We start from the raw sequence: 24726 nt of genomic DNA, 5'->3' as shown, positions 1-24726 counted from the left end.
TACACCTATCTCTTATTTGTTATTAGTAATAGCCTATTAATTAGGGCTCTATTTGATTGGTTTGATTAAATCGATTTTGTGAAGGGGGCCCTCAGGGACGTCCTACCCGTACAGCCGACTGCTCCACACTGGAGCAGCGGCGAACGGTAGGCGTGTCCACGTTCAGGAGAGCGTAATCTCGCGAGATTACGCTTCCTGAGCTGTGATAGGACAGCGCTGAGGTCCGCCGAGCCCGCCCCCCGCAGCGCGCGACGTGCTGATTGGAGGAGCGCGGGGATGCTGCGATACGCCCCCTCAGAGACGGGACTCTCTGAGGGGAAGCGCGCGGTGTCTGAAGAACTGACAGGGAAGGCGCCAAGAGGAGTAAAATGGCGCCGACCTGCGATGCGAGATCTACCTCAGGGGACAGAGGACACCTATCATTGTATGTAGAAAGCGCTGGCGCTAAAAGCGACAGTTAAGGGCAACAGCATATTTCTGACAAGGAAATTATATATATATATAAAATTACAATAGTACATATTAAATATAAAATTAAATATAAAAATTACATAATAATGTTAATATCACTACATCATTTAGAATGTAATGGGCAAGTAATGGGAACAAGTCCCATTAAATATGACAAGAATCAAACAATAAATTATATCTGTAGAATAATATACTCATCTGATTTCATGCTGTGAGCAGAAAGAAAGAGGAGGTGTTTAAAGAGACAGTCCCTTATATACTACCGGATCTGCCGTGTGATTGGCCGGCATACCCAGAGGACTGCTGGGACTTGTAGTTTGTTTATAAAAAGTTCTTTTATTATTGAAATTCACTGAAAGTTGTATTTCTGCTGTGCGCATTATTAAAGGAAGATAATGCATAAGATATGAGCCTCCTGTCTGATATATAAACAAAATTATAAATTATAATATAATAAATAATTATAAATAATTATAACAAATAATAATATAATTATAATAAAAACTATTCAATAATGTAATCAACTCAAAATCACTGAAATTTACTCAGTTGCAGAATTGTCACTGTCATTACTTTTTTTTTTTTATGATGAATTTCCCCACAAATCGCTATCGCACAATTCTGCAAGTGATTATAATTTATTATCGCTGTTTTCTAGCAGCTCTAAAACGACTTTTGACATAAAGGGACACTTTTGGTTGCTATGGACAATCTACAGTTTGCAGGCAGAAAGAACAGTTTTTATTATACAAAAGAACATGTAGGGCACTGGGCAGACCACTAGGGACAAGGGGTGTGTGTAATTTTTATATCCAGTACTGTAATCTAAAAGATTACAGTATACTGTATGTAAGGTGTTTGTTTACTTTTTTGAATTTGGCGCTGTTCTCCACCCCTGTGCGTCGTAACGTCGCAGGGAACGGAGATCGGCGGCACACAAGGACACTGTGTGAATCGAGTGAGGACCCGCTCGCTCACACAGCGTGGCGGCATCGCTGGATCCAGGAACAAGGTAAGTAACTCTTGGTATAAAAATCTTACCCCGAGCCAGACTCGGGAATACCGCCAGGGGGGTTAATAAAGCAATGGGCCCTGATGGTATTCATCCCAGAGTTCTAAGAGAACTTTGAGGTATAGTTGTTGGACCATTAATGGATCTTTATATTAAATCTCTTCTAACAAGGGAAGTTTCCCATGACTGGTGGGCAGCTAATATTGTACCTACCCACAAGAAAGGCAGCAAGGAAGCTGTATGTTTTTAAAATGTTTTCTTTCCTTTTACCAATAAAATATTTGAACAAGGAAAGACAGCAAGGTAGAAGCTGGCAATTACAGGCCAGTGAGTTTTAATGAGAAAATATACTGCTCTAAATGTTGCTGATCCCTTGGCTTTGCTTCCGTCCCACTGGACCAAAAGGGTGCTGGCTATGCACAGGTGCATTGGATAGAAAAAAGTCCTGGACTGCCGCACTCCTAAAACAATGTCTTTATTGCAAATGAAATCCAAAAAACACCAAAACAATGCAGTCAAAATAAAGTGAACAAAAGGAAAAAGGTGGCTGACATGTTTCACATCGTATGATGCTTACTCGTAGCTAGTGAACAAATGACAAAAACTGTGTTTAAAAAGAGGAGGGAAAAGGGTGAATGGGGCGTTTCACCAATTATCCCACAGGTGATTGTTGGTCAATAGAACACTTTAATGAACCCTGATGTGTCACACATGGGATACTGAAATATGGGGGGAACTAATGCGCAAAACCAACCTAACCAAGGCAGGACAAGAACAGAACTAATAAATAAGCAGTGGCCACTACTAATAGTGCTCACACACTGATAACAGATAATGAAATGGGGGGTGTAGTGGCACTTGCAACTAAAATCACTAAATAATTTAAATATATACACTATTTATAAAACTAAAATGTGCAAAACAAACTCCGCCTCCTGGCGATGGTAAAAATGTGTATCACTCTAAACCGGAATACCATCCAACAAAAATATCATAATGTGGAAGATATTAAGAGTGAGCAAATAATGAAATCGGTGTGACCGACGTGCCAATGACAGCACAATGGTCCTAATAAATGGCAAACTTCAAATCCTGAGCATAAATCACTTCCTACAAATCCAAATAATAAATAATGTGATAGTCCATAAAGTGCTTCATCCACAAGTAGTGCAGTGTGCAAATATGCAAATAAATATCCGGTGACTGAATGTCCAAAAAAATATATAATAAATAAAAAGTGAATATTTCAGATTATAAAAACAATCCAATATATGTGCTGTAGTGAAAAGATAAAATATATACCCAAATAAAGTCCACACAGGGATCCCTAGAGACAAGTGTCAAAGGGTCCCAATGAAACTTTTAAAATATATTTTCCGTGTCCAGTGCACAAAACGTGCAAGAGTGAAGAAAACTAAATTCCAGTGGCCAGTTCAATTAATGTATTTCTAAATGCATCTGTGCTCTAGTTGCTGTAACATGCAGAGTGCTGTGGTTGCAATCAGCCCGACTCTCCACGGTGACCAGGGATATATGTGCTAGCCCCTTACCTCAGGGAGGCTATAAATAGCCTAAATGAATGGTTCCCAATAGTGTCTCCCACAGTCAGCCGATAGATCCACTCCAATGAACTCACAGACTCAGCGCGATGATTCCCAAAATAAAGCACAGGGATGCCTCCATAGTGTACGATTATTACAACATTTAATGAAAGAAAAGTAAACACTTACAAGCAGTGCTGTAAGAACAGCATATAAAGTGGCGTGTGCGTTTTCCTGTGTCCCCGCTCTGCGGCCGCAAGCGGGTGACGTCACCAACAGCCCTCCAACGTCCTCACGCGTATCGCGACAGCCGACGTCGCTTAATCATAGGATGGAGGGCGGCTGGTACGTGGGTGACATTTATAGTAACTTGCTAATGAGCGCATAGGAGAAAAAGGCCAGCGAGACATCACAATAACATAACCGCAATGCCGCCAGGCCGATCTCAATCGCAAACACAACAATCCATTGATATACATTAAAAATATATATAAAAATATAAAAACATAGTAAAATGCCCCCTCTGGTGGCTGAGGGAGGACATGCGTGATTGCAAATAATTGGAATACAATAGCAGATATAAGGGTGCGCCACTACCCCCTGCTGGACATCAAAAAATATATCATAGAAATCTAGATTCCTAAGCTTAAGGAAACAGGATAATGGGAAAGAAAGATAATTGATCCAGATATGTAACAGACCATAAGAGGACAATAAGACACTAATGAGTATAGCAATGTGCCTGATACTAGCAGATGATCTCAGAGGGAAGAATGATACTTAATATTCCAGAAATTGTCAATAAGGGAGGACTGGTAGATAAATTATGGATAAATAATACTAAAATATTAATAGAAAACCGCAACAAGTATTAGTACCATGTAAAATCCATAAAATAGCAAGTAATAAAATACTCACTAAAATCCTATATTAAAAGGATAAAAAACGTTAAGAGGAGAGTAAAGGGATATAGTCTTAAAAGTTAGAGATAAAACAATTAAGATCAAATTCTACATTATGCCCATGTGGCGTTAAAGTGCACAATTCGTGTATCCAGCGGGATTCTGCCTGGCTAATTTTCTGCACTTTATTATCCCCTCTCCAATGGGGTTTATATTTTTCTATGCCCCACACCATTAGTGAGGATGGATCTCTGTTGTGGTATCGGTCGTAGTGGCGGGACAGACTATGCTTAGGGAACCCATTTATTATGTTTTGCGTGTGCTCCCGCAGTCTTTTCCTCAATTTTCTCTTTGTTCTACCAACATATTGAATCTTGCATGAGCATTCCAGAAGGTAGACTACCCCTTCAGTCTCACAGGAAATAAATTCTTTAATTTTATATTCCTTCCCTGTGAAGCACGATTTAAAATTTTATTTTTTATTTTTACTCTCTTTAGTACGCTTACAGGTAAAACATCTTTTACAGGGATAGTATCCTTTTTCATTAAAAAATGGAAAACTTTTTTTCTCTGGAGGGTCAAGTACATTTTTGGCAATCATGTCCCGTAGAGTAGGGGCCCTCCTATATGTGAATAATGGCTTTTCTGGAAGTATTGGTGCCAGATGTCGATCGGCCCTCACAATGTGCCAATATTTCTTACAGATCGCCTCTATCTGCTTATGCTGCACGTTATAGTCCATTATTAGGGGTACTCCCCCCATGTAGGAGTTTTTTCTTGTAGAGTCCTGGATCAGTGTATTTCTATCTAGGGTGACCACATCTTGTATCTTTTTCTCAATAAAGTCAGATTTGTAACCCTTTTCCACAAATCTCTTGCCAATAAAGTCCGCCTGTTTCAAGAATACATCAGTTTTAGTACAATTTCTCCTTAGTCTCAATAGCTGACCCTTTGGTATATTATCCAACCAGGGCATGTGGTGACAGCTATCCAAAGGCAGGTAGCTATTTCTGTCCACAGTTTTAAAGTGCGTTTGTGTTACCAGTTTAGTTCCTTCTTTGGTAATCTCCAGATCAAGAAAGTGAATTTTTTCATCGCTAATCTTCCAGGTCAGTTTGATATTTTTCTCATTTGTGTTCAAATAAAAACCAAAGTCCATAAGACTCTCCCTGTCTCCTGCCCAAATAATTAAAATATCATCAATAAAACGCCTGTATAAAAGTAACTGTTGCGGTTTTCTATTATATAAAACATCTGCTTCCCATTCAGCCATATACAAGTTGGCCACACTTGGTGCATACTTCGCGCCCATATCAATACCGCAGATTTGCTTAAAGTAATCATTTCCGTACCAGAAATAATTGTGATCTAGACTGTAATCCAGACAATTGCAGATAAACTTTTTTTGTGCGGTTTTTAGGTCACTTAGACCATTCAATGCCCACTCGGTGGCTTGTATTGCTTCCTTATGGTTGATAATTGTATACAATGAAGATACATCAGCTGTTGCCAAATAAATAGAATTCCCATCTATTGAAATCGTATCCAATAGCTGGATAAGATGTTTTGTGTCTCTGAGGTACGATTCCGTCTTTTTCACTAGAGGTTGCAAGAACCAATCTATGTATTCACCTATTCTGGCACCTACAGAGTTTATCCCATTCACGATGGGTCTTCCTGGAGGATCTTCTCTTGATTTATGTATTTTGGGGAGCGTGTATAAGACTGGAATTTTGCATCCCAGGGGTTGAAGCTATTTAGCTTATTTTTTGTTCAATAAGCCTTTCTTGGTTCCTCTTTTTATAAGGCTTGCTAAATCATCTTTATAACAAACTATTGGGTTCCCTGGTAGCCTCAGATACGTTGTATTGTCACTCAGTTGACGTTCGATCTCTCTCTTATAGGCCTCTTTGGACTGAATGACAATAGCTCCCCCCTTATCCGCTTGCCTTACGACCACGTCATTTCTTTCTTCCAATTTTCTTATGCCATTCTTGATGTCTCCCGGATCAGAGATTTTCTTAATTTTCAGGTCCTGTAGGTCTTTTAGTACCATCCGTCTGAACACTTCAATATGTCCGTCATTGCTAATTGGTGGATTGAATACCGATTTGTTTCTCAGGTTACTAAACACCACATCCGTAGCTTCCGTGATATTTCTTGTTGTACCCTCTCCTGGTTTGTTCATCATGTACTTCTTAATGTGGAGGCTTCTCGCAAATTTGTTAATGTCCACATAGGCATCGAATTTATTAAAGTTTTTCTTTGGGGCATATTTGAGGCCCTTATCCAATACTTTTATTTCCTCCTTAGTGAGTTCTACTCCACTAATATTGACAATCCCTTCTCCTATCAATCTCTTTTTCTTCTGCTTCTTTGCTCCCGCTCTGCATCCTCTCTTTGATTTCCGTGTCCTCCAGACTGATTTTCTTGGGTCCTCCCTGGTGTTCTCCTCGTTTTCTCTTCCTTGTCCCGATTCCTCTGAACATTCTGATTCCTGTGATCTCCTTTCCTCATATCGCCTGGTCTGGTTTCTGGACTCCAATTCCGTGATCTCTGTACCCCATTCTCCCGGTGACGCCTGGGGGATTCTCGGCGTCTTTGCTCTAAAAAACGCCTTGGTGATGCGTTCCTATTTTCTCTTCCATACGAGTAGTGGCGATTGGGTGTTTTATTTTCATAATGCCTTGGTGTTGTACCTCCTCCACCATCATCTCTTCTTAGATGATCATAATAATTATACACTGGTACATTATATGAATTTTCATAGACCCTTCTCTCTTCCTGTTGGTAATAGTTTCCTTCCCGTCTTGGATTTTCATAATGATAGGCATCCTGATATGCCTGGTTTCTCCCAGGTGGTGTCCGTGATCTCCCCCTATTAGGCATATGTTGGAAAGGTCTAGGGGCATTATATGCATTCTGGTTTTGCCAGTTCTTTTTCCAAAAGGGTTTCCAGCCATTGTTGTTCCCATTTTTTCTCGGTTTTTGATTCGGGGTATTGGCCCCTTGGTTTCTCTCCATTGTATTGGTATTCTGATTCGTTTCTTTATCACTATTAGCATCAAGTCTTGTATCCTGTTCCGGAGAGCTCCTATTCGAGGCAGTTCCTACTTCTTCTAGTTTATTCTGCCACTTAAATACCAGATCATCCTCATAGTCTTTCATATCCCTCTGGTATTTTCTTTTTTTCCTAGCTGCTGTCTCCTTGTCTTTTTGTTCCATGTCCCGTTGTAATTGTTTAGACAGAGCCAGAAATTCTGGAAGGTCCTTACTACTTTCCAAATTAGTTTTTATTTCTGTCATACTACGATCAATGACTCTGATTTTCCGTTGTTTCCTCTTAATCAATAGTAGTAGCAGCTCTAGACCTTTGTCATTGAAAAACTGGAACCACTCATCAGTGGATTCCTTATCAGTTAGGCCATCATTGATGGGTACATCCCATCTCAATCTTCTTGGGATTAATCTATCCTTGATGTACTTCTCATGGGTGGCAATATCCCACCAAGCATTTATTTTCTTTTCCATCAGGTGGCCCATTTTCCTGAAACTATTTTCAATATTTCCACCTGGGTTCTCCTCATGTTTTTCAAAGATATTATCCATATCTAATTCCCTATTCTCCAAAAATTTAAATACCTCCATGGTTTGCTGCACAAGTGATGTAGATCTAACAACAAGTATGAAATATGGGGGGAACTAATGCGCAAAACCAACCTAACCAAGGCAGGACAAGAACAGAACTAATAAATAAGCAGCGGCCACTACTAATAGTGCTCACACACTGATAACAGATAATGAAATGGGGGGTGTAGTGGCGCTTGCAACTAAAATCACTAAATAATTGAAATATATACACTATTTATAAAACTAAAATGTGCAAAACAAACTCCGCCTCCTGGCGATGGTAAAAATGTGTATCACTCTAAACCGGAATACCATCCAACAAAAATATCATAATGTGGAAGATATTAAGAGTGAGCAAATAATGAAATCGGTGTGACCGACGTGCCAATGACAGCACAATGGTCCTAATAAATGGCAAACTTCAAATCCTGAGCATAAATCACTTCCTACAAATCCAAATAATAAATAATGTGATAGTCCATAAGGTGCTTCATCCACAAGTAGTGCAGTGTGCAAATATGCAAATAAATATCCGGTGACTGAATGTCCAAAAAAATATATAATAAATAAAAAGTGAATATTTCAGATTATAAAAACAATCCAATATATGTGCTGTAGTGAATATAGGATTTTAGTGAGTATTTTATTACTTGCTATTTTATGGATTTTACATGGTACTAATACTTGTTGCGGTTTTCTATTAATATTTTAGTATTATTTATCCATAATTTATCTACCAGTCCTCCCTTATTGACAATTTCTGGAATATTAAGTATCATCCTTCCCTCTGAGATCATCTGCTAGTATCAGGCACATTGCTATACTCATTAGTGTCTTATTGTCCTCTTATGGTCTGTTACATATCTGGATCAATTATCTTTCTTTCCCATTATCCTGTTTCCTTAAGCTTAGGAATCTAGATTTCTATGATATATTTTTTGATGTCCAGCAGGGGGTAGTGGCGCACCCTTATATCTGCTATTGTATTCCAATTATTTGCAATCACGCATGTCCTCCCTCAGCCACCAGAGGGGGCATTTTACTATGTTTTTATACTTTTATATATATTTTTAATGTATATCAATGGATTGTTGTGTTTGCGATTGAGATCGGCCTGGCGGCATTGCGGTTATGTTATTGTGATGTCTCGCTGGCCTTTTTCTCCTATGCGCTCATTAGCAAGTTACTATAAATATCACCCACGTACCAGCCACCCTCCATCCTATGATTAAGCGACGTCGGCTGTCGCGCTACGCGTGAGGACGTTGGAGGGCTGTTGGTGACGTCACCCGCTCGCGGCCGCAGAGCGGGGACACAGGAAAACGCACACGCCACTTTATATGATGTTCTTACAGCACTGCTTGTAAGTGTTAACTTTTCTTTCATTAAATGTTGTAATAATCGTACACTATGGAGGCATCCCTGTGCTTTATTTTGGGAATCATCGCGCTGAGTCTGTGAGTTCATTGGAGTGGATCTATCGGCTGACTGTGGGAGACACTATTGGGAACCATTCATTTAGGCTATTTATAGCCTCCCTGAGGTAAGGGGCTAGCACATATATCCCTGGTCACCGTGGAGAGTCGGGCTGATTGCAACCACAGCACTCTGCATGTTACAGCAACTAGAGCACAGATGCACTTTAGAAATACATTAATTGAACTGGCCACTGGAATTTAGTTTTCTTCACTCTTGCACGTTTTGTGCACTGGACACGGAAAATATATTTTAAAAGTTTCATTGGGACCCTTTGACACTTGTCTCTAGGGATCCCTGTGTGGACTTTATTTGGGTATATATTTTATCTTTTCACTACAGCACATATATTGGATTGTTTTTATAATCTGAAATATTCACTTTTTATTTATTATATATTTTTTTGGACATTCAGTCACCGGATATTTATTTGCATATTTGCACACTGCACTACTTGTGGATGAAGCACTTTATGGACTATCACATTATTTATTATTTGGATTTGTAGGAAGTGATTTATGCTCAGGATTTGAAGTTTGCCATTTATTAGGACCATTGTGCTGTCATTGGCACGTCGGTCACACCGATTTCATTATTTGCTCACTCTTAATATCTTCCACATTATGATATTTTTGTTGGATGGTATTCCTGAAAAGAAGGATCATTGACCACCTAAAAATACTCAGGGCAGATCATCTCAGATTAATCTAACTGAATTGTTGGACCATTTTTTCCAATGTTATGGACCAGGTTGGTGCTGCAGACATAGCGTATTCTTATTTCAGCAAGGCATTTGATGCAGTTCCACATAATGATCTAATACAGAAATTGTATAAGCTAGGACTTAACCCTTGGGCGGTTCAGTGGATATGCAGTTGGCTAAAGGATAGATACCAGAGTGTGGTTGTAAATTGGGTTCACTCGTAACAGAGACCAGTCACTAGTGGTGTACCACAAGGCTCTGTACTAGGTCCTGTTTTATTTAGTCTATATGTAAGTGATATAACTAAAGGTTATTGTTGTTGAGCAAGTTATGTATTTTTGCTGATGATACAAATGTGTGTAATAGGGTTGATATCCCTGGAGGTGTCTGTAACATGGAACATGATTTGGCATTGCTGGAAGATTGGTCAAAGCAGTGGAAACTGCAGTTCAATGTATATTATTATGTAAAATAATGCACCTAGGGAAAAATAATCTCTTGAAGAAGTACAGCATTGGGGGTACAGTGTTAGCCAGCACTACAGAGGAAAAAATATGTGGAGGTACTTATTTCAGATAATTGCAAAGTAAGCAAACAATGTAACCAGGCAGTGGAAAAGTAAATAGAATCCTAGAATGCATCACTAAAGGGCTCACCAGAGGGAGGAAGGAGGTCCAAATGTCCCCACATTGATCTTTAGTGAGACCTAACTTTGAATACTGTGTCTAGTTCTAGAAACCTCACCTACAAAAAGATATTGATAACATAGAACAAGTGCAGAGACAGGTAACACAAATGGTAAAAGGTCTGGGGAATAAAACATATCAAGAGTGACTTAATATGTACAGTCTGGAGGTAAGAAGGGAAAGGGGTGACACGACTGAAACTGTTAAATACATCAAGGGGGTAAATAAGATTCAAGAGGGCAGTTTTTTCAAAATGAAGCCAAAATCAAGAATAAATTCAAGGAAAATTCAAAACCAATTTTTGAATGAATTATTTTACTAAATGGGTAGTTGATGCTTGGAATAAACTTCTAGCATTCTAGCAGAGGTAGTGAGTCAGTCAACAATAAGTGGTTTGAGACATGTTTGGGACAAACATAGATCTATACTCAGTCAATAAAATGAATGAAAAAAAAAAAACGTATGACTCAATGAATGACTCATCTTTTCTCTGCCATCGCTTTTTTATGTTTATCTCAGTAGGGAGGATTCCCCCATCCACATTGGGGGAATTGGGTCATTTTTTAAATTCAACCTGCTGGATGCCTAAAGGAGTTGTAAAGGCAGAAGTTTGTTTTAATCTTAATGCATTCTATGCATTAAGATAAAAAGCCTTCTGTGAGCAGCAATTGCCCCAGCACCCCGTAATACTTACCTTAGCACCATCTCTGTCCGCGATGTCCACGAGTCCCTCAACCGTCTGAGACTCTCCCTCCTGATTGGCATAGCAGCAGCACCGTTGGCTCCTGTGGCTGTCAATCAAAGTCAGTTAGCCGGAGAAAGGGTATGGGGCCGAAAAGCAGCTCTGTGTCTGAATGGACACACAGAGCTGCAGTTTGGCTTGGGTTTTCAGAAGTGAATTGGTTAGGAACCTCTTTCTCTTGAATAATAGAGACCCAATATTGGATATTGTAATGTGGACTTGAAACCCTGGTTTTAACCCCTTCATGCCAACCGTACACAAATATGCAGCTTGAAGGAGTTGTACCGGGGTGATGCATGCAGCTACCAAGTGAGGCTGTTCACTTCACTGGGTATATGTGAGGGTTTACATCCACTTTAACCACTTTCCGACGGGTTACTGTACATTTATGGCGCCAGGATGGCTCTCCTATGTGAATCGCTGTATATATACGGCGGCTCCTTTAAATGCTATAGCAGGTGTGTGCACGCCATTGGAGCCGCGCCTGCTGCACGGCGGGGGAATGATGTGCGTGGCCACGATCGCCGCCGGCCACCCACAATTGCGGGCACGAGAGCCAGAAAGGAATTTGTGTGTGTGAACGCACAAATCCCTGTTCTGACAGGAGAGGAGAAACAGATCGTCTGTTCCTACTAAGTAATATCTGGCTCCTGCTCTAATCAGTCCCATCCCCTCACAGTTAGAAACACACCTATGGAACACATTTAACCCCTTGATCATCCCCTAGTGTTAACTCCTTCCCAGCCAGGGACATTTACACACTTCCATAATCTTTTACCACTTCCATAAGCTCATTCCCCACAGTTACAACATTTTGTACCACCTGCCCCACCCTATTAGATTGTAAGCTCTTCTGAGCAGGGTCCTCTTAATCCTCTTGTATTTTATTGTATTGTCTCCATTCTATATTGTAAATCGCTGCGTAAACTGTTGGCGCTATATAAATCCTGTATAGTAATAATAATAATAATAATAATAATAATAATATTAATAATCAGTGCATTTGTATAGATGTCAGTGGTCCCAAAAAAGTATTAGCAGTGTCCAAACTGTCTGCCGCAATGTTGCAGTCCCGCTAAAAATCCCTGATCACTGCCATTACTAGTAAAATAATAATAAAAATGCCATAACAATGCCATAAATCTATTCCCTATTTTGTAGACGCTATAAGGTTTGCGAAAACCAATCAATATACACCTATTGTGAATTTTTTTTACCAAAAATATGTAGAAGAATACATATTGGCCTCAACTGATGAAGAAATATGTTTTTTAAAACCATTTTTGGGGATATTTATCATAGCAAAAAAATATAATTTTTTTTCAAAATTGACGCTCTTCTTTTGTTTATAGCGCAAAAAATACAAAAACGCAGAGGTGATTAAATACCACCAAAAGAAAGCTCTATTTGTGAGAAGAAAAAGGACGTCAATTTTGTTTGGGTACAGTGTCGCATGACAGTTAAAATGACCCAGTGCCGTATCACATGGTCACTTCCTATTACTGTTACAAGGGATGTTTACATTCTTTGTGTCAGCAATAAAAGTGATAAGAATTTTTTTTAAAGGGACAGTGTAAAAATAAAAAAAATATATAAAATAAATAGGGAGTTTTTTTCCCCTTAAAGCGCCCCCTCCCTCCGTTCTCGCACACAGAAGTGAATGCATACCGCACATGTAAGGTATCACTGCGATCGTTAAAGCGAGAGAAATAATTCTAGCACTAGACCTCCTCTGTAACTCTAAACTGGTAACCTGCAGAAATGTTTAAAGTGTAGCCTATGGAGATTTTTAAGTACCTTTGTTTGTCGCACATCTTAAACAATGACATGTTAGGTATCTATTTACTCAGCATGACATCATCTTTCAGGATGTACAAAATGATTGGGCTAACTTTACTGATTTTTTTTTAATTCATGAAAGTGTATTTCTTCCCAAACATATTGGATTTTGAAAGACCGCTGCGCAAATACAGTGTGACATAAAATATTGCAACAATTATTCTCTAGGGTCTCTGCTAATATATATATATATATATATATATATATATATATATATATATATATATATATATTAGCAATGGCCGGCGGCGATTGTAACATGTAACCAACAAATGTCAGAAAAAGGCTTAAAGGGTTAGTAAAGGTTTTTTTTTTTTTTTTAAATAACAAACATGTCATACTTAGCTCCACTGTGCACAGAGTGGCCCCAATACTCGTCTTCTAGGGTCCCTCAGCGGCTGTCTCTGTTCCTCCCCACAAGAGCTTCTGGGAAGCGCTGTCCCAAGGGGGTTATCTTGCGGGCGCGCTTCAGTGTGATACAGTGGTGGCCATAGCCGCCAAGTGTATCACTCGGCACCGCCCCCTGGTGCGCCACGTCATTGATAGTGCTGCTATCAATCATCCAATGAACAGCCGAGAACAACCGAGAAGACCAGGCCGAGAAGCCAGCACGTTCACGACGTGGGACTTTTGAGGGCTCAGGTAAACGGGGAGGGGGGGGGCTTTTAAGCATCAGATGTTTTTTTCACATAGGATGCATTAAGGTGAAAAAACGGGAATCTTTACAACCCCTTTAAGCATGAAAGGGTTAAAATACCCCACAGTTACTATTAACAAGTAAACTCTAGCCACCAGTCTAAGATTAAATATTGTCACCATAAGTAGTTAATATTTCACACTGTGATTAATTATATTTTTTACTTATTATTTTTGGCGCAGAAATACACCTCACTCTCATAAGATTAAATATTGTAGAAACATATTAATAAACATTTTCTATTCATTGTACTCAAATACCAAATACCGTTAATTAGGGGCTTTTTTTTACTTTATATTGTGAATGTGAAGTATTAATTTATTTATTGGTGTATATATCTATTTTGTTTATAGAGTTGCTGTCAAGCCATGGTATAATTCATTATCATTGCCTATTATTTTTCTCATGGTTTTTAATGTGAAGATGTTCCTAGCAATGCAGAGATATTCTGTTCAGAATCCCTGAAATTAAAAACACAGCATTAGCAGAAATATGATTACAAAAACTGCCTCAAGGAACACATTTGTAAAGCATGTTATCTAATGCAGTTTTTGTTTTCTTTCTTTTAATTCATTGTTTCTCATATATGTCATAAAGTTACGAACAATCCAATCCAATCCCTCATATTAAAATGTAAAAATGTGTATCTTCTTTTTGCATTTTTTTTAACTTAGAGGTATTAATCCCACAACCAAAAATTCAACATATTGCACCTTACCAGTCGTTAGATGTGGTGGCTGCATTGTTTTTTTCTAGGCTTTTTTTTTCTCTCTGCTTCCTATTGATTAATGTATGACCTGCCTAACTAATTGAGACCAAACTCCAGTTCACACTTTTTTAGATGTTGCAGAAACTGTTTTCTTTCCTTTTGTGATGAAGGTTTTATATAGTAAATAACAGTTGATTATTGTAAGCACCCCAGTGGTAAATGGTTTATCTCAACTCCGGAACGCAGGACAGCTTGTCCTGTTAAAATACAACAGAGTTACTGGTCAGATCACCAGGTAAAAATAAAAGAATTAAAGCCTAAAAAAATAAAAAATAATGCAACCATCACATCGATGAATTGGTAAGCTGCAATATAATAAATGTGTCTTGCTCTTGAATATGTCTTTCTTTAGGAATCTCTTGTGATTATAGCCATATTTAGAAAGTCTACATCAAAAAAGCATGATTCAGCACTGGTTATTATTAATATCTTTTGTGGGGAGAATCTAGTTATAAACAACATCTGTGACTATAGAATCTATGGAAGCTAGTTTTAAAATAAAGAGTGTAAAGGGCTTCTATATCAAAGTACAAACAATACCAACGGCTTCATTATGCTGTTTACTCACCAGTTTGCATTATTTTTTATATGGCATTAGATTCCAAAGTATCCATAGCCACCACTAAGCTTATTATGTTGCCAACAAATGAACTTTGGAGCAGAAGCACTGAAATAAAAATGTAACGATGAACTCCAGACAAAAAATAATGAAGCAAATTAATACAGCTCTGTATTTATTAAAACATTATATTATTAATGTATTTTTAAATGCATGCAATTTACGTACATAAACTATATTGTCAAAAGTATTGGGACACCTGCCTTTACACGCACATCATCTTTAATGGCCGACCCTTTGCTGCTATAACAGCTTCAACTCTTCTGGGAAGGCTGTCCACAAGGTTTAGGAGTGTGTCTTTGGGAATGTTTTACTCCCCTCCTCATTGGCTTAGACAGCAGCACAATGCCATTGGCTCCCACTGCTGTCAATCAAAGTCAGAGAGCCAATGAGGAGTGAAAGGGGGGGGCTGGGCCACAGCTCTGTATCTGAATGGACACAGGGAGCTGTGGCTTGGCTCGGGTGCCCCCATAGCAAGCTGCTTGCTGCGAGGGCACTCAATAGGATGGAGGGGCCAGGGGCACCAAAGAGGGACCAGAGAAAGGGAGGATCTGGGCTGCTCTGTGCAAAACCACTACATAGAGTAGGTAAGTATAACATGTTTGTTATTTTTAACAACAAAAAAACAGGAGTTTAATATCACTTTAAGTATGCAGCCTTCTATCTGCATCAGATGGACCAGGAAGTCTGAGGTTAACCTTCTCCTTTCACTACAGTAGATTTTGTCAAAATCAAAAAATTCTAACACTTGCTGATAAATAAACAAATATTAAAGGAAATGCAAAAAACTATGTGTGACCTATACAGGTTACAGTACGTGTACAATATAGTGGCCCCCATGTTTGGGACCTGTATTTGAAGACACCCGTTTTGGCACCTTTTTGATGTCATTAAGTCATCATGCTTACCTGCGCATTTGTAATTTGCGTGAAGACATCACCCCGCATTTATAACATTACCGCACATGTTAGTCTGATGCTCAAAAACATCATTAACAATGTTATTGTGAAAAGCTGCCTGTACATTGCAACCAGCAGGGAGAAAGCCCTGCAAATCAAAATTAGGAAAAAAATTCATCTTGACTTTTTTAGTATACCACATAAAAGTAGTGACTCAAAGAGGCGCTTTTATCCACAAATACATTTTTATTTTTATTGTAATATATTTCTCTATAAACTCTTCATCATTGCTGTGTCTTTTAATGGCATAGGGGTCAGTAAGGAGAAGCCACTAAACTTTGCTAGGGGCATAAGAGATTGACACTTCAGGACGTGTCAGTCTCTATACAGACTTCAGTTGGCGATTCCTCTTGATTAAAGTGCTGTTCATTGGCTTGGGCAGAAACACAGGTATTAAGTATAAATGGGGGGGGTGGGTGGGGGTTGAACTGTCCTGGTACTTTATGCACAACATTAGAAGCTTTTTGTTTACATTTTTTTTCACACAGTATTTGCACAGTGATTTTTAAAAAAAAAATTGGGGGTAAAAAATCTCTTTTTTGAAGTTTAATACACTAAAACACACTATATTGCCCAAATGTTGGTAAAATATAAAAGATTAAATAATGCCGAGTACATAGATACCAAACACGACATGCTTTAAAATTGCGCACAACCATGCAGCGGTGACAAACTACATACATTTTTAAAAGCCTTCAATGCCTCGTACACACGCTTGGGATTTCCGATGGGAAAACTTTGGTCGAGAATCCCGACGCGAAAAGCTCTCCTCACAGTTTTCCCATCGGAAAACCCAGTCATGTATACGAGACATCAAGGATACCACTTTAGGTCTACTGCTAAAATGACTGCCCTTGATCTGACGTTCATAGTGAAACTTTACATGCATGGTGCAATTGCTGTTTACATATGACACAAGGCTTGTATTCACCTTTGCATGGCTGCATTCTTAAGTTTCCCAATTGGACAGGAGAGGCAGAGAATACCATTGAAGATGGCGGGAGGGGGGCATTCCCTCCCACTGCTTGTAAAACAGTCTAGTGGCTAATTAGCCGCTAAGATTGCTTTTACATGAAAGCCGACCGCATGGTTGAAAAGAATAATACCAAGATGATGCCAAAACCTGCATCATTCTGGTATAACCTTTCAAAGTCCAGCAACCTACTAGTAGGTTGCTGGTCCTTGTTGGGCATATATTGTAATGTTCTTTTTTTAGTGCAGCCTGTAGATTGAACAAAAAAAGAGATTGATCGGTGGGTATGTCCACCATTAATATACCTCCCTGCATCCACCCACTTCTAATGATGTGCATACATGCATCGTTTATTTAACTGTGGTGGTGAAATCACCTCATACAGTGCTGAAGCCGCTGATTTACATATTGTGAGAGCAAACGCTGTTGCTGTCAAGATAAATAAATCAGTGCTGCAGCTGAATGGTGTACCTGAAAAGCAAACAATGGTAACAATAAAACATTCACTTAACAAAAAAAACTATCTGTGCCAAAAAAAGGATAAAATAAATGCCCAAGCATGGGGGCGATTAGGTAAAATACGGTGGATACCCTGATGCTATAAAAAATAACTAACTAACTAGCGTCATATGTGGCACTAATACGGCGATCAGAAAATAGATCTACTAGTGACACTGGTGACATGGGGTGAGAGGGTTAACCGGGGGTTAAACCTTTATTTAGGGCGGTACCCTAGACCTACCTGGGCCAACTACTAGCTGCCCTAACGCTGATTAGTGTCACAAGTGACACCAATGCAGTGATCAGGAAAAATATGAAAACTGCTCTCGGTGACACATTGACATGAGGTAAAGAGGTTAACTGGGGGGGGATCGGGGGTTGATCGGGGGGTGAAATGTTTGCCTACGTGTACTGTGTCATTGTATTGTTGGTGCAACTAACTTTTGATTTTTGAATCCAAGATAGTATGTGGAAAAAGTAAAAATTCATGTTTACTTTAATACTATGATGTTTCTGAGGTGGCTAAAATAAATGTCTTTATAAAAAAATTGCTATAATAGAATACATAGAGAAAATGTATCAACTTACTGATGGTACTGAAGCTGCCAGCTATCTAACCATTGATCTTGGTTTTCTTCAGGTTTCAGCACTACAGAAGAATTTGTTTATGAAATTAGGTATGAATCTGAAGAATCAAGATCCCGGCTAGAACCATCTGTGGGAATTGAACTTGTTAGGAAAGAGCGTGATACACCATCTGGGATTGTCACTTTAATTTTCAACATCATTTTTGCACCCAACAAGTCAATGAGGTAAAGTGTTACATATGTAGTATTTTATTGCGAAAGTAATAGCTGATCTTGTAATAAGACAGCAAATATGGAGTGTTCAGTATTCATTTTAATTAGTGCCATGTAAAACGCTTTTACAAAATGAAATGAGAATAAATGAAATAATTTGGTTACTTTTCAGTAGATGAACTAGCTAAATATTCCCTCACACCTTGCAATGCTATATACTGCTCAATGAAAGAAATACAATGAACATGTTAATAGGCTAAACTTTGATATATTTTCAATTAAGTATTACAAAATACATTGCAAGTGTTGTAATATTCTTATTTTTCATACACCAAACCACTGCTTTCTCGCATTTCCTATTTCAATTTTCTCCTCTAATCCTAAAATCTTTGCTGAAAATTTAGGTAAGGTATTATCTACAATTCATGGAAATTAGATGACAGGTACCCAGCATGACTGTTTTCCTATGTCTGCTTTGATGGCTTCTGGTTTGGAGCTTTTGGGAGAACTTTGACTGGATGGGTTAGAAAATTCAACTGGCTGACTGTTTTTCTTCCCTGAAATAGTCAGCAGTGGTAATGTCTAGCTGTAACTGCTCCCCCACCCCTTTGACATAAACTTGTGATATATTTAGAGCCGTACTTGCATGTTTAAGTCTTCTGTCACACTGAATCTGACTTTGAAATGTCAAAGTCACATGTCAGTGCGACTTCTGATGTGACTTTACAGACACCTGTGCAACTTCATACACAGATATGCAAGTCACACCTGAACTTGCAAAAAGTAGTGCAGGAACAACTTTTAAAGTTGGAGCGATGGAGTTGAAGTCGCACTGATTTGACCTCTTCCATTGCTAACAATAAGGTGTGACTTATCATTAAATTTGAAATTATTAAATGACAAGTCGCACCAGTGTGACTGGGGGCTAAAGCCCAAATCCATGCCAAAACATTTTAGTTTGTTTTAGTTTGTTTTTTTATTGCCACCTATGTTCCTACTTTGAAATTTCACCTGACTTCCTGACAGGGCAGCAAGTCATAGGAATCAGTATACAGCCAAAAATAATAATAGTAGCTTGAGGAAGAACTTTCCAAAAAGTCTTTACAATGCTGTCAACTTGCGCTTTTTGTTCAACTGCCCCTCCCTCAATTTCTTGGATAGGTATGCCAAGAACAGGAAGGGTGGTTGAATTTCCCCAAAGGGAGTCACAGACAGCAATAAAAAAACTGACAGAAATGTTAGTACTCCCTCTTTATATGAACCAATGAAAAAGCATATGTGGATTAAGTAATGTTTTAAATAGATTTGCTGTTTTTTCTCTTCTGATTCATATTACTTACATTTTATTCAAGTCTAACAACTCACTTGAATGATGCTTATAGAACACTACTGTATCTAAATGAATGGGATACCAGACTTCATCAGCAGATGGCACCCTGAGTGACATCAAGTCATCTACAGTATAATTGCAGTTTCCAGACAATACTGCTCCTAGTGTTATTATAAGGAGTATTCAGAAGCCAGGAGCAGTTTCTAGAATTCCCTTTTTCCGATTGGCACACAGAACATAATGCTTCACTTTAACTGCATTATATGCTGTCCAGAGAGTTGTGGAAAAATTATGTATTACGGATTTCAGATAGTTATATAATTAGCACAGCAAAATATATTAATGTTTATTTTAATCATTGTGTAATTTGACTAAAGAATGTTGTCTTGTATTTGTTAAGTGCTGCTTTAGGCCTCATGTACATGGGCAATTTGGCCAATCAGCATCAAATCGTAGCATTTTTTACTGCCCAGGAGGCACAGGTGCAGTGATCAGTCCCACTTCCCACACCTGTAAAAATATAAATCCGAATTCCTGCGTTTTCGAGCATACATCCCCAAACACATACAATCCTAAATTTAAATGTGGCTCGGTACAGTGTCCAGCGACATCAAGCCAAGGTTTTTTCAGCCTGATTTTGACAGGCTGCTGGCAGTGGAGCTGAATGCTGCACATTTGCCTCCCAGGAACCTGATAATACTGAGACTTGATGTTGATGGCCCAAACTGCCTGTGAGTATTTAGCTTCAAAGTAAGGTGTTTAAAGAGCAATATGGAAGCTTCTGTTGCTAGTTGACTGTCTGTTGTGGTGCCTCTTTGGTTTTCAATACATTGAAAGTCACTGACCTGAAGCAGTTATGTAAATTTAGAAAGTGTGAAAAAGTAATATCTAAATAGTTGTAAATAAGGATGGGCCTGCATGGCAAACCCCACTGAAGTCTATGGGAGCCGAACAGGAAATAATCAAAAGTGTAATTTTGAAGGCTTATATGCAAGTAATTGGCCATAAAAGGGGTATTGTTTTTTGGGTACTGCCCTGGGGGACATGTATCAATAAAAAAAATCCTTTTTGCCGTAGCCATGATTTTAATTATGCGTAAAGTGCAACAATAAAAATTTAAAATGTATTTAAATACAGTGCATTTGGGGTCCTATTATTGTGCCTGTAAAGTGGTGCATCTGTAGCATGCATAAAACATGCTGCAGCAAAAATTACATTTCTAAAGAAATAAAGAGTCCATTCCCATTTAAAATGACTTGCGGTTGCAATTAGCCCCCAGCCCCCAGACCCTTTAGGACTGGTATGGATTCGAAGGGGAACCCCACACTAAAAAAAAATTGTTCTCCCCAAAATCCATACCAGACCCTTATCTGAGCACGCAGCCTGGCAGGTCAGAAAAGGGGGGGGAAGCAAGTGTCCCCTTTCTGAACCATACCAGGCCACATGCCCTCAACATGCCCACCCCAAACCACCTTGTCCCCATGTTGATGGGGACAAGGGCCTCTTTCCAACAACCCTGGGCTGTGGTTGTCGGGGTCTGGGGGATGATCGGAATCTGTAAGGGGGCCCCCAAATCTGCCCCCCATGTGAGTGGGTATGGGGTACATAGTACCCCTACCAATTTACTAAAAAAGTGGCAAAAAGTAATAAACACAAGACACAGTTTTTGACAATTCCTTTATTAAAAAATAACAATTATTGTCCCTTGATGTTAATCAAGCATTGCCCGCCAACCCGAAGAATAAAACAAATCAAAAATGCTCTGCCACCTGGGAGGCCTCCCGTCGACTGCCTGCTCTGCACTTTGACATTTCTTATATAGGTAAGGGTCTGTGTCTTTTATGGAGAATCAATACATTTTGAAGATTTTAAAGAGCAAGCAAGGACTTGCAAACCAGGGCCACCTAGCTATGTCACCCAGTGGCACCACCCCATTCTGATGTCACGGACTGGTGCATGCTGGGCATGTGATGTCACGTGGGTGCAGGGCCACCAGGTGACATAGCAAGGTAGCCTTGTCCCTTACCCATATAAGAAATGTCAAAGTGGAGAGGAGGCATTGAGCGAGAGGCCTCCCAGGAGGCGGGTCGTTTTTTTGGTTTTTTTTTTCAGGTGGGCGGGCAGTGTGATGTATGATGGATTTACATTGAGGGACACTATTTTTTATTTTTTAATAAAGGATTTGCCAAAAACTGTGTCTTGTGTTTATTACTTTTTGAGTGAATGGGTAGGGGTACTATGTACCCTATACTCATTCACTCAGGGGGGCGGAATATGGGGACCTGGTATAGACTGGGGGGATCCCACACTATTTTGTTCCTTATTTTTAAACCTACACTTTTTTTATTGTTCAGCTGTCAGCAGGGAAACCCATTGACAGCTGATGACGCATTGGTTGTAAGGACACCGCGGCCAGCTTCCAGCCCCATTCCTTTACAGCCAGCATACACTTAGCAAACCTTTGCCCAATCAGGGTGCATAATTCACTGTGTAGCGCTCAGTGAATTGCAGGGTGATTGTCAGGGGGAACACCCTGCAAATTCAGGTGTCCGGCAAATAGCTGAGCGGGCAAATGTTCAGGCAGAACTCTTCGCCCATCCCTAGTTGTAAAGTATAAAAGCAAGAGGGTCAACATGGCAGCTAAGCAATTAGCATTTTTGGAAAAAGAGGTCAGCAGTGTCTGTTTCTCGCTAAACATTTTTTTTTGGAGGTCATATACACCCACATGTGTAAACCAATTCACTAAGCCATATTTTTTATCTTTTAGACACTTTGCCACATTAGTGGTACAGTGTGTCACAGGAGGGGTATGGAAATTCCCCATACAGTTTGTTGCCACTGAACCAAATGTGGATGATGTCATTGAGATTGAGGCAGCTGGTCTAAACAAAGAGTCCGTTGTTGGCTTCAGACTGTCCAGTCAGACAAGGTAGGTGTGTTAACTTTTAAAATGAGTAGTGTAAATATTATATGTGTTTGTTGAAAAGTTTGTTAATAGTAGCAGTAGTAGCAGGAGTGGTAGCAGTGAGATAGATTACTTTCTTGGGGAACTCTAAGGTATTTCCAGTCTATCAGGGAGATACAATACCTACAGTATGTTCAGTGCACTGCCCAGGGCCACCTCACAAATGCCTTTCAGTTTCCATCTGCTTCTGGAGTCTATTATTGTCATCATCTTCATAAGTATGATTCTGTTGACACAAAGAAAATGATGCCAAAACAACATCAACTGCTTCTGCTCAATGCAAAGGAACAACATTTTTTTGATATCATACACAGTTAGCTTAGAAGTCTTAACTAGAAATCCATTTCAAAGCATTCCACTTTGTTTGCTATTCCTTTTTTTTACTACAGTTAAAAAGTAGGCAGGGCTGGACATACTGCAGATGCAGGTAGTGTGACCTCTCTGACCTACAAGGTTCAATGGGGCTTACGTCATGCACACTGTCAATGGTGGTGAGCCAAGGTCTTTCTTGCTATCCTTGTGTGTGGACAGATGGATAGCCTGTGAGAAAATATTGCTGGAAACCTATGAAGACAGAAATAGCTTCTGAAGTGTTCCTGGTACACAAAAATGCATTATCAGAAAAGTGAAGCGTGATGTTATCATGTTTTGTCTAGCTTCCCACCTGTGACAAAAATTTGTGATTAGTAAGGAACTCACAAATCATTAGTCATCTTACAATCATGTCTGTATATTTAAAAGTATGGCTCTACATCTTTTTTTATAGTGCAAAACTATTTTCAGGCTTGCTTTTGCAACTTTTATAATTCAAAATAAGTTAATCACTCATTTTATATGTATTAGGGCAGCCCTCAAAATTTCCACTCGCCTACTAGCATTTGGCGAGTGGATTTAAGCTGGGGGCGAGTGATGACAGGGCTGCATGACCAATCTCCCTCCAATCTGTGCCTACACTTAGAGCCCCGATGAGATTGGCGGCCGAAGAGGAAAGGTGCATGCTCGGGAAAAGTAATCTGGTGAGCCGCGCACAGGCAGAGCAGTACACAGGTGCTCTCCTTACAATTCTCATTAAGCCATGGGACCTAACAGTATGACCTCTCTGAGCCTGCCCCCCTCCCCCGGGCCCCGACCAATGTAGCTGGAGAGCAGAAAGTAATGAGTGAGGTGGAGGATTGCAAAAATTACCACTCCGGTGCAGCGCTCACTGAAAGTTGCCCTGACATGAGAGCAGCAGCCTTCTAGTTTGTGCCGTTTTCCTCTCCTTGTGCTCTATGTAAGTGTCCAACAGTTTAGCCTGAGCACTGTGAGCAGACTGGTCTCAATGTGTGCTGTGCGCTGTCAGTGTGCGCTGTGCTATGGTGTCAATGGCTGTGCCGTTGTGTGGATCTCAGCGCTGGATTGTACTCCCTCCCGCTGTGCTGCAGCTCCTCTCCTCTCTGCCAGCCTGAATAAAAGGGGGAAGTGGGGACATGCAAGCGCGGAGCCGCACACACAGGCTCCTGATGATGAGATGAATGGGAGAGAGAGAGAGGATGGATGGGAGTTGCAGAGGAGACAGCAAGAGAATGGGGAAGAGACCCAGTTCTAGTGCCCTGTCCCTCTGGTCTGCCCCCAGTGCCCTGTCCCTCTGGTCTGCCCCCAGTGCCCTGTCCCTCTGGTCTGCCCCCAGTGCCCTGTCCCTCTGGTCTGCCCCCAGTGCCCTGTCCCATTTTGTTAAAGTTGTTGTTGGTAATATTTAATTTTGTAACTTGATTCTGCATAAAACATTGTCATTCCATGAGATAATCTACGAGGGCGTGTTTACGGGTGCAATTAGGCGCAGGGCAGTGTATGAATTAGGTGGGGCAACTGGTGGCGAGTAACTCTTGAGGCCTGGCTAGTAGCTCAGAACTTGAAATTTTGAGCCCTGTATTAGGGTATATTATTTTATATGAAATATGATTTTAGTTGGCATTAACATTTGATATTATTGTCATAATTGGCAAAGATTTGTCAGGTCACATTTTATGAGTTGGTTATTTGTATGAATTTAATTCCAGGGGCCAGGGAGGATTAGATGGTGATTAGGACTTTAAACACAACTGTATTTATTTTGTTTCTATTGCATTTGG

The 24726-nt window shown here is 39.7% G+C and overlaps 1 protein-coding gene across 1 annotated transcript in view; it reads left to right on the top strand.

The window, feature by feature from the left end:
• CFAP47 (cilia and flagella associated protein 47) overlaps positions 1 to 24726 on the top strand; it is a 610902-nt gene that overhangs the window by 554505 nt on the left and 31671 nt on the right. Inside the window, exons 61-62 of the mRNA XM_040336504.1 lie at positions 18161 to 18332; positions 22418 to 22579. Of these exons, the coding sequence (XP_040192438.1) occupies positions 18161 to 18332; positions 22418 to 22579 (334 nt within the window). The remainder of the gene's footprint in view (positions 1 to 18160; positions 18333 to 22417; positions 22580 to 24726) is intronic.

This window comes from Rana temporaria, chromosome 2 (assembly GCF_905171775.1).
Source record: "Rana temporaria chromosome 2, aRanTem1.1, whole genome shotgun sequence".
Lineage (NCBI taxonomy): Eukaryota > Metazoa > Chordata > Amphibia > Anura > Ranidae > Rana > Rana temporaria.
The sequence above is the reverse complement of the archived record's forward strand: the minus strand, read 5'-3'. Positions and strand labels throughout refer to the sequence as shown.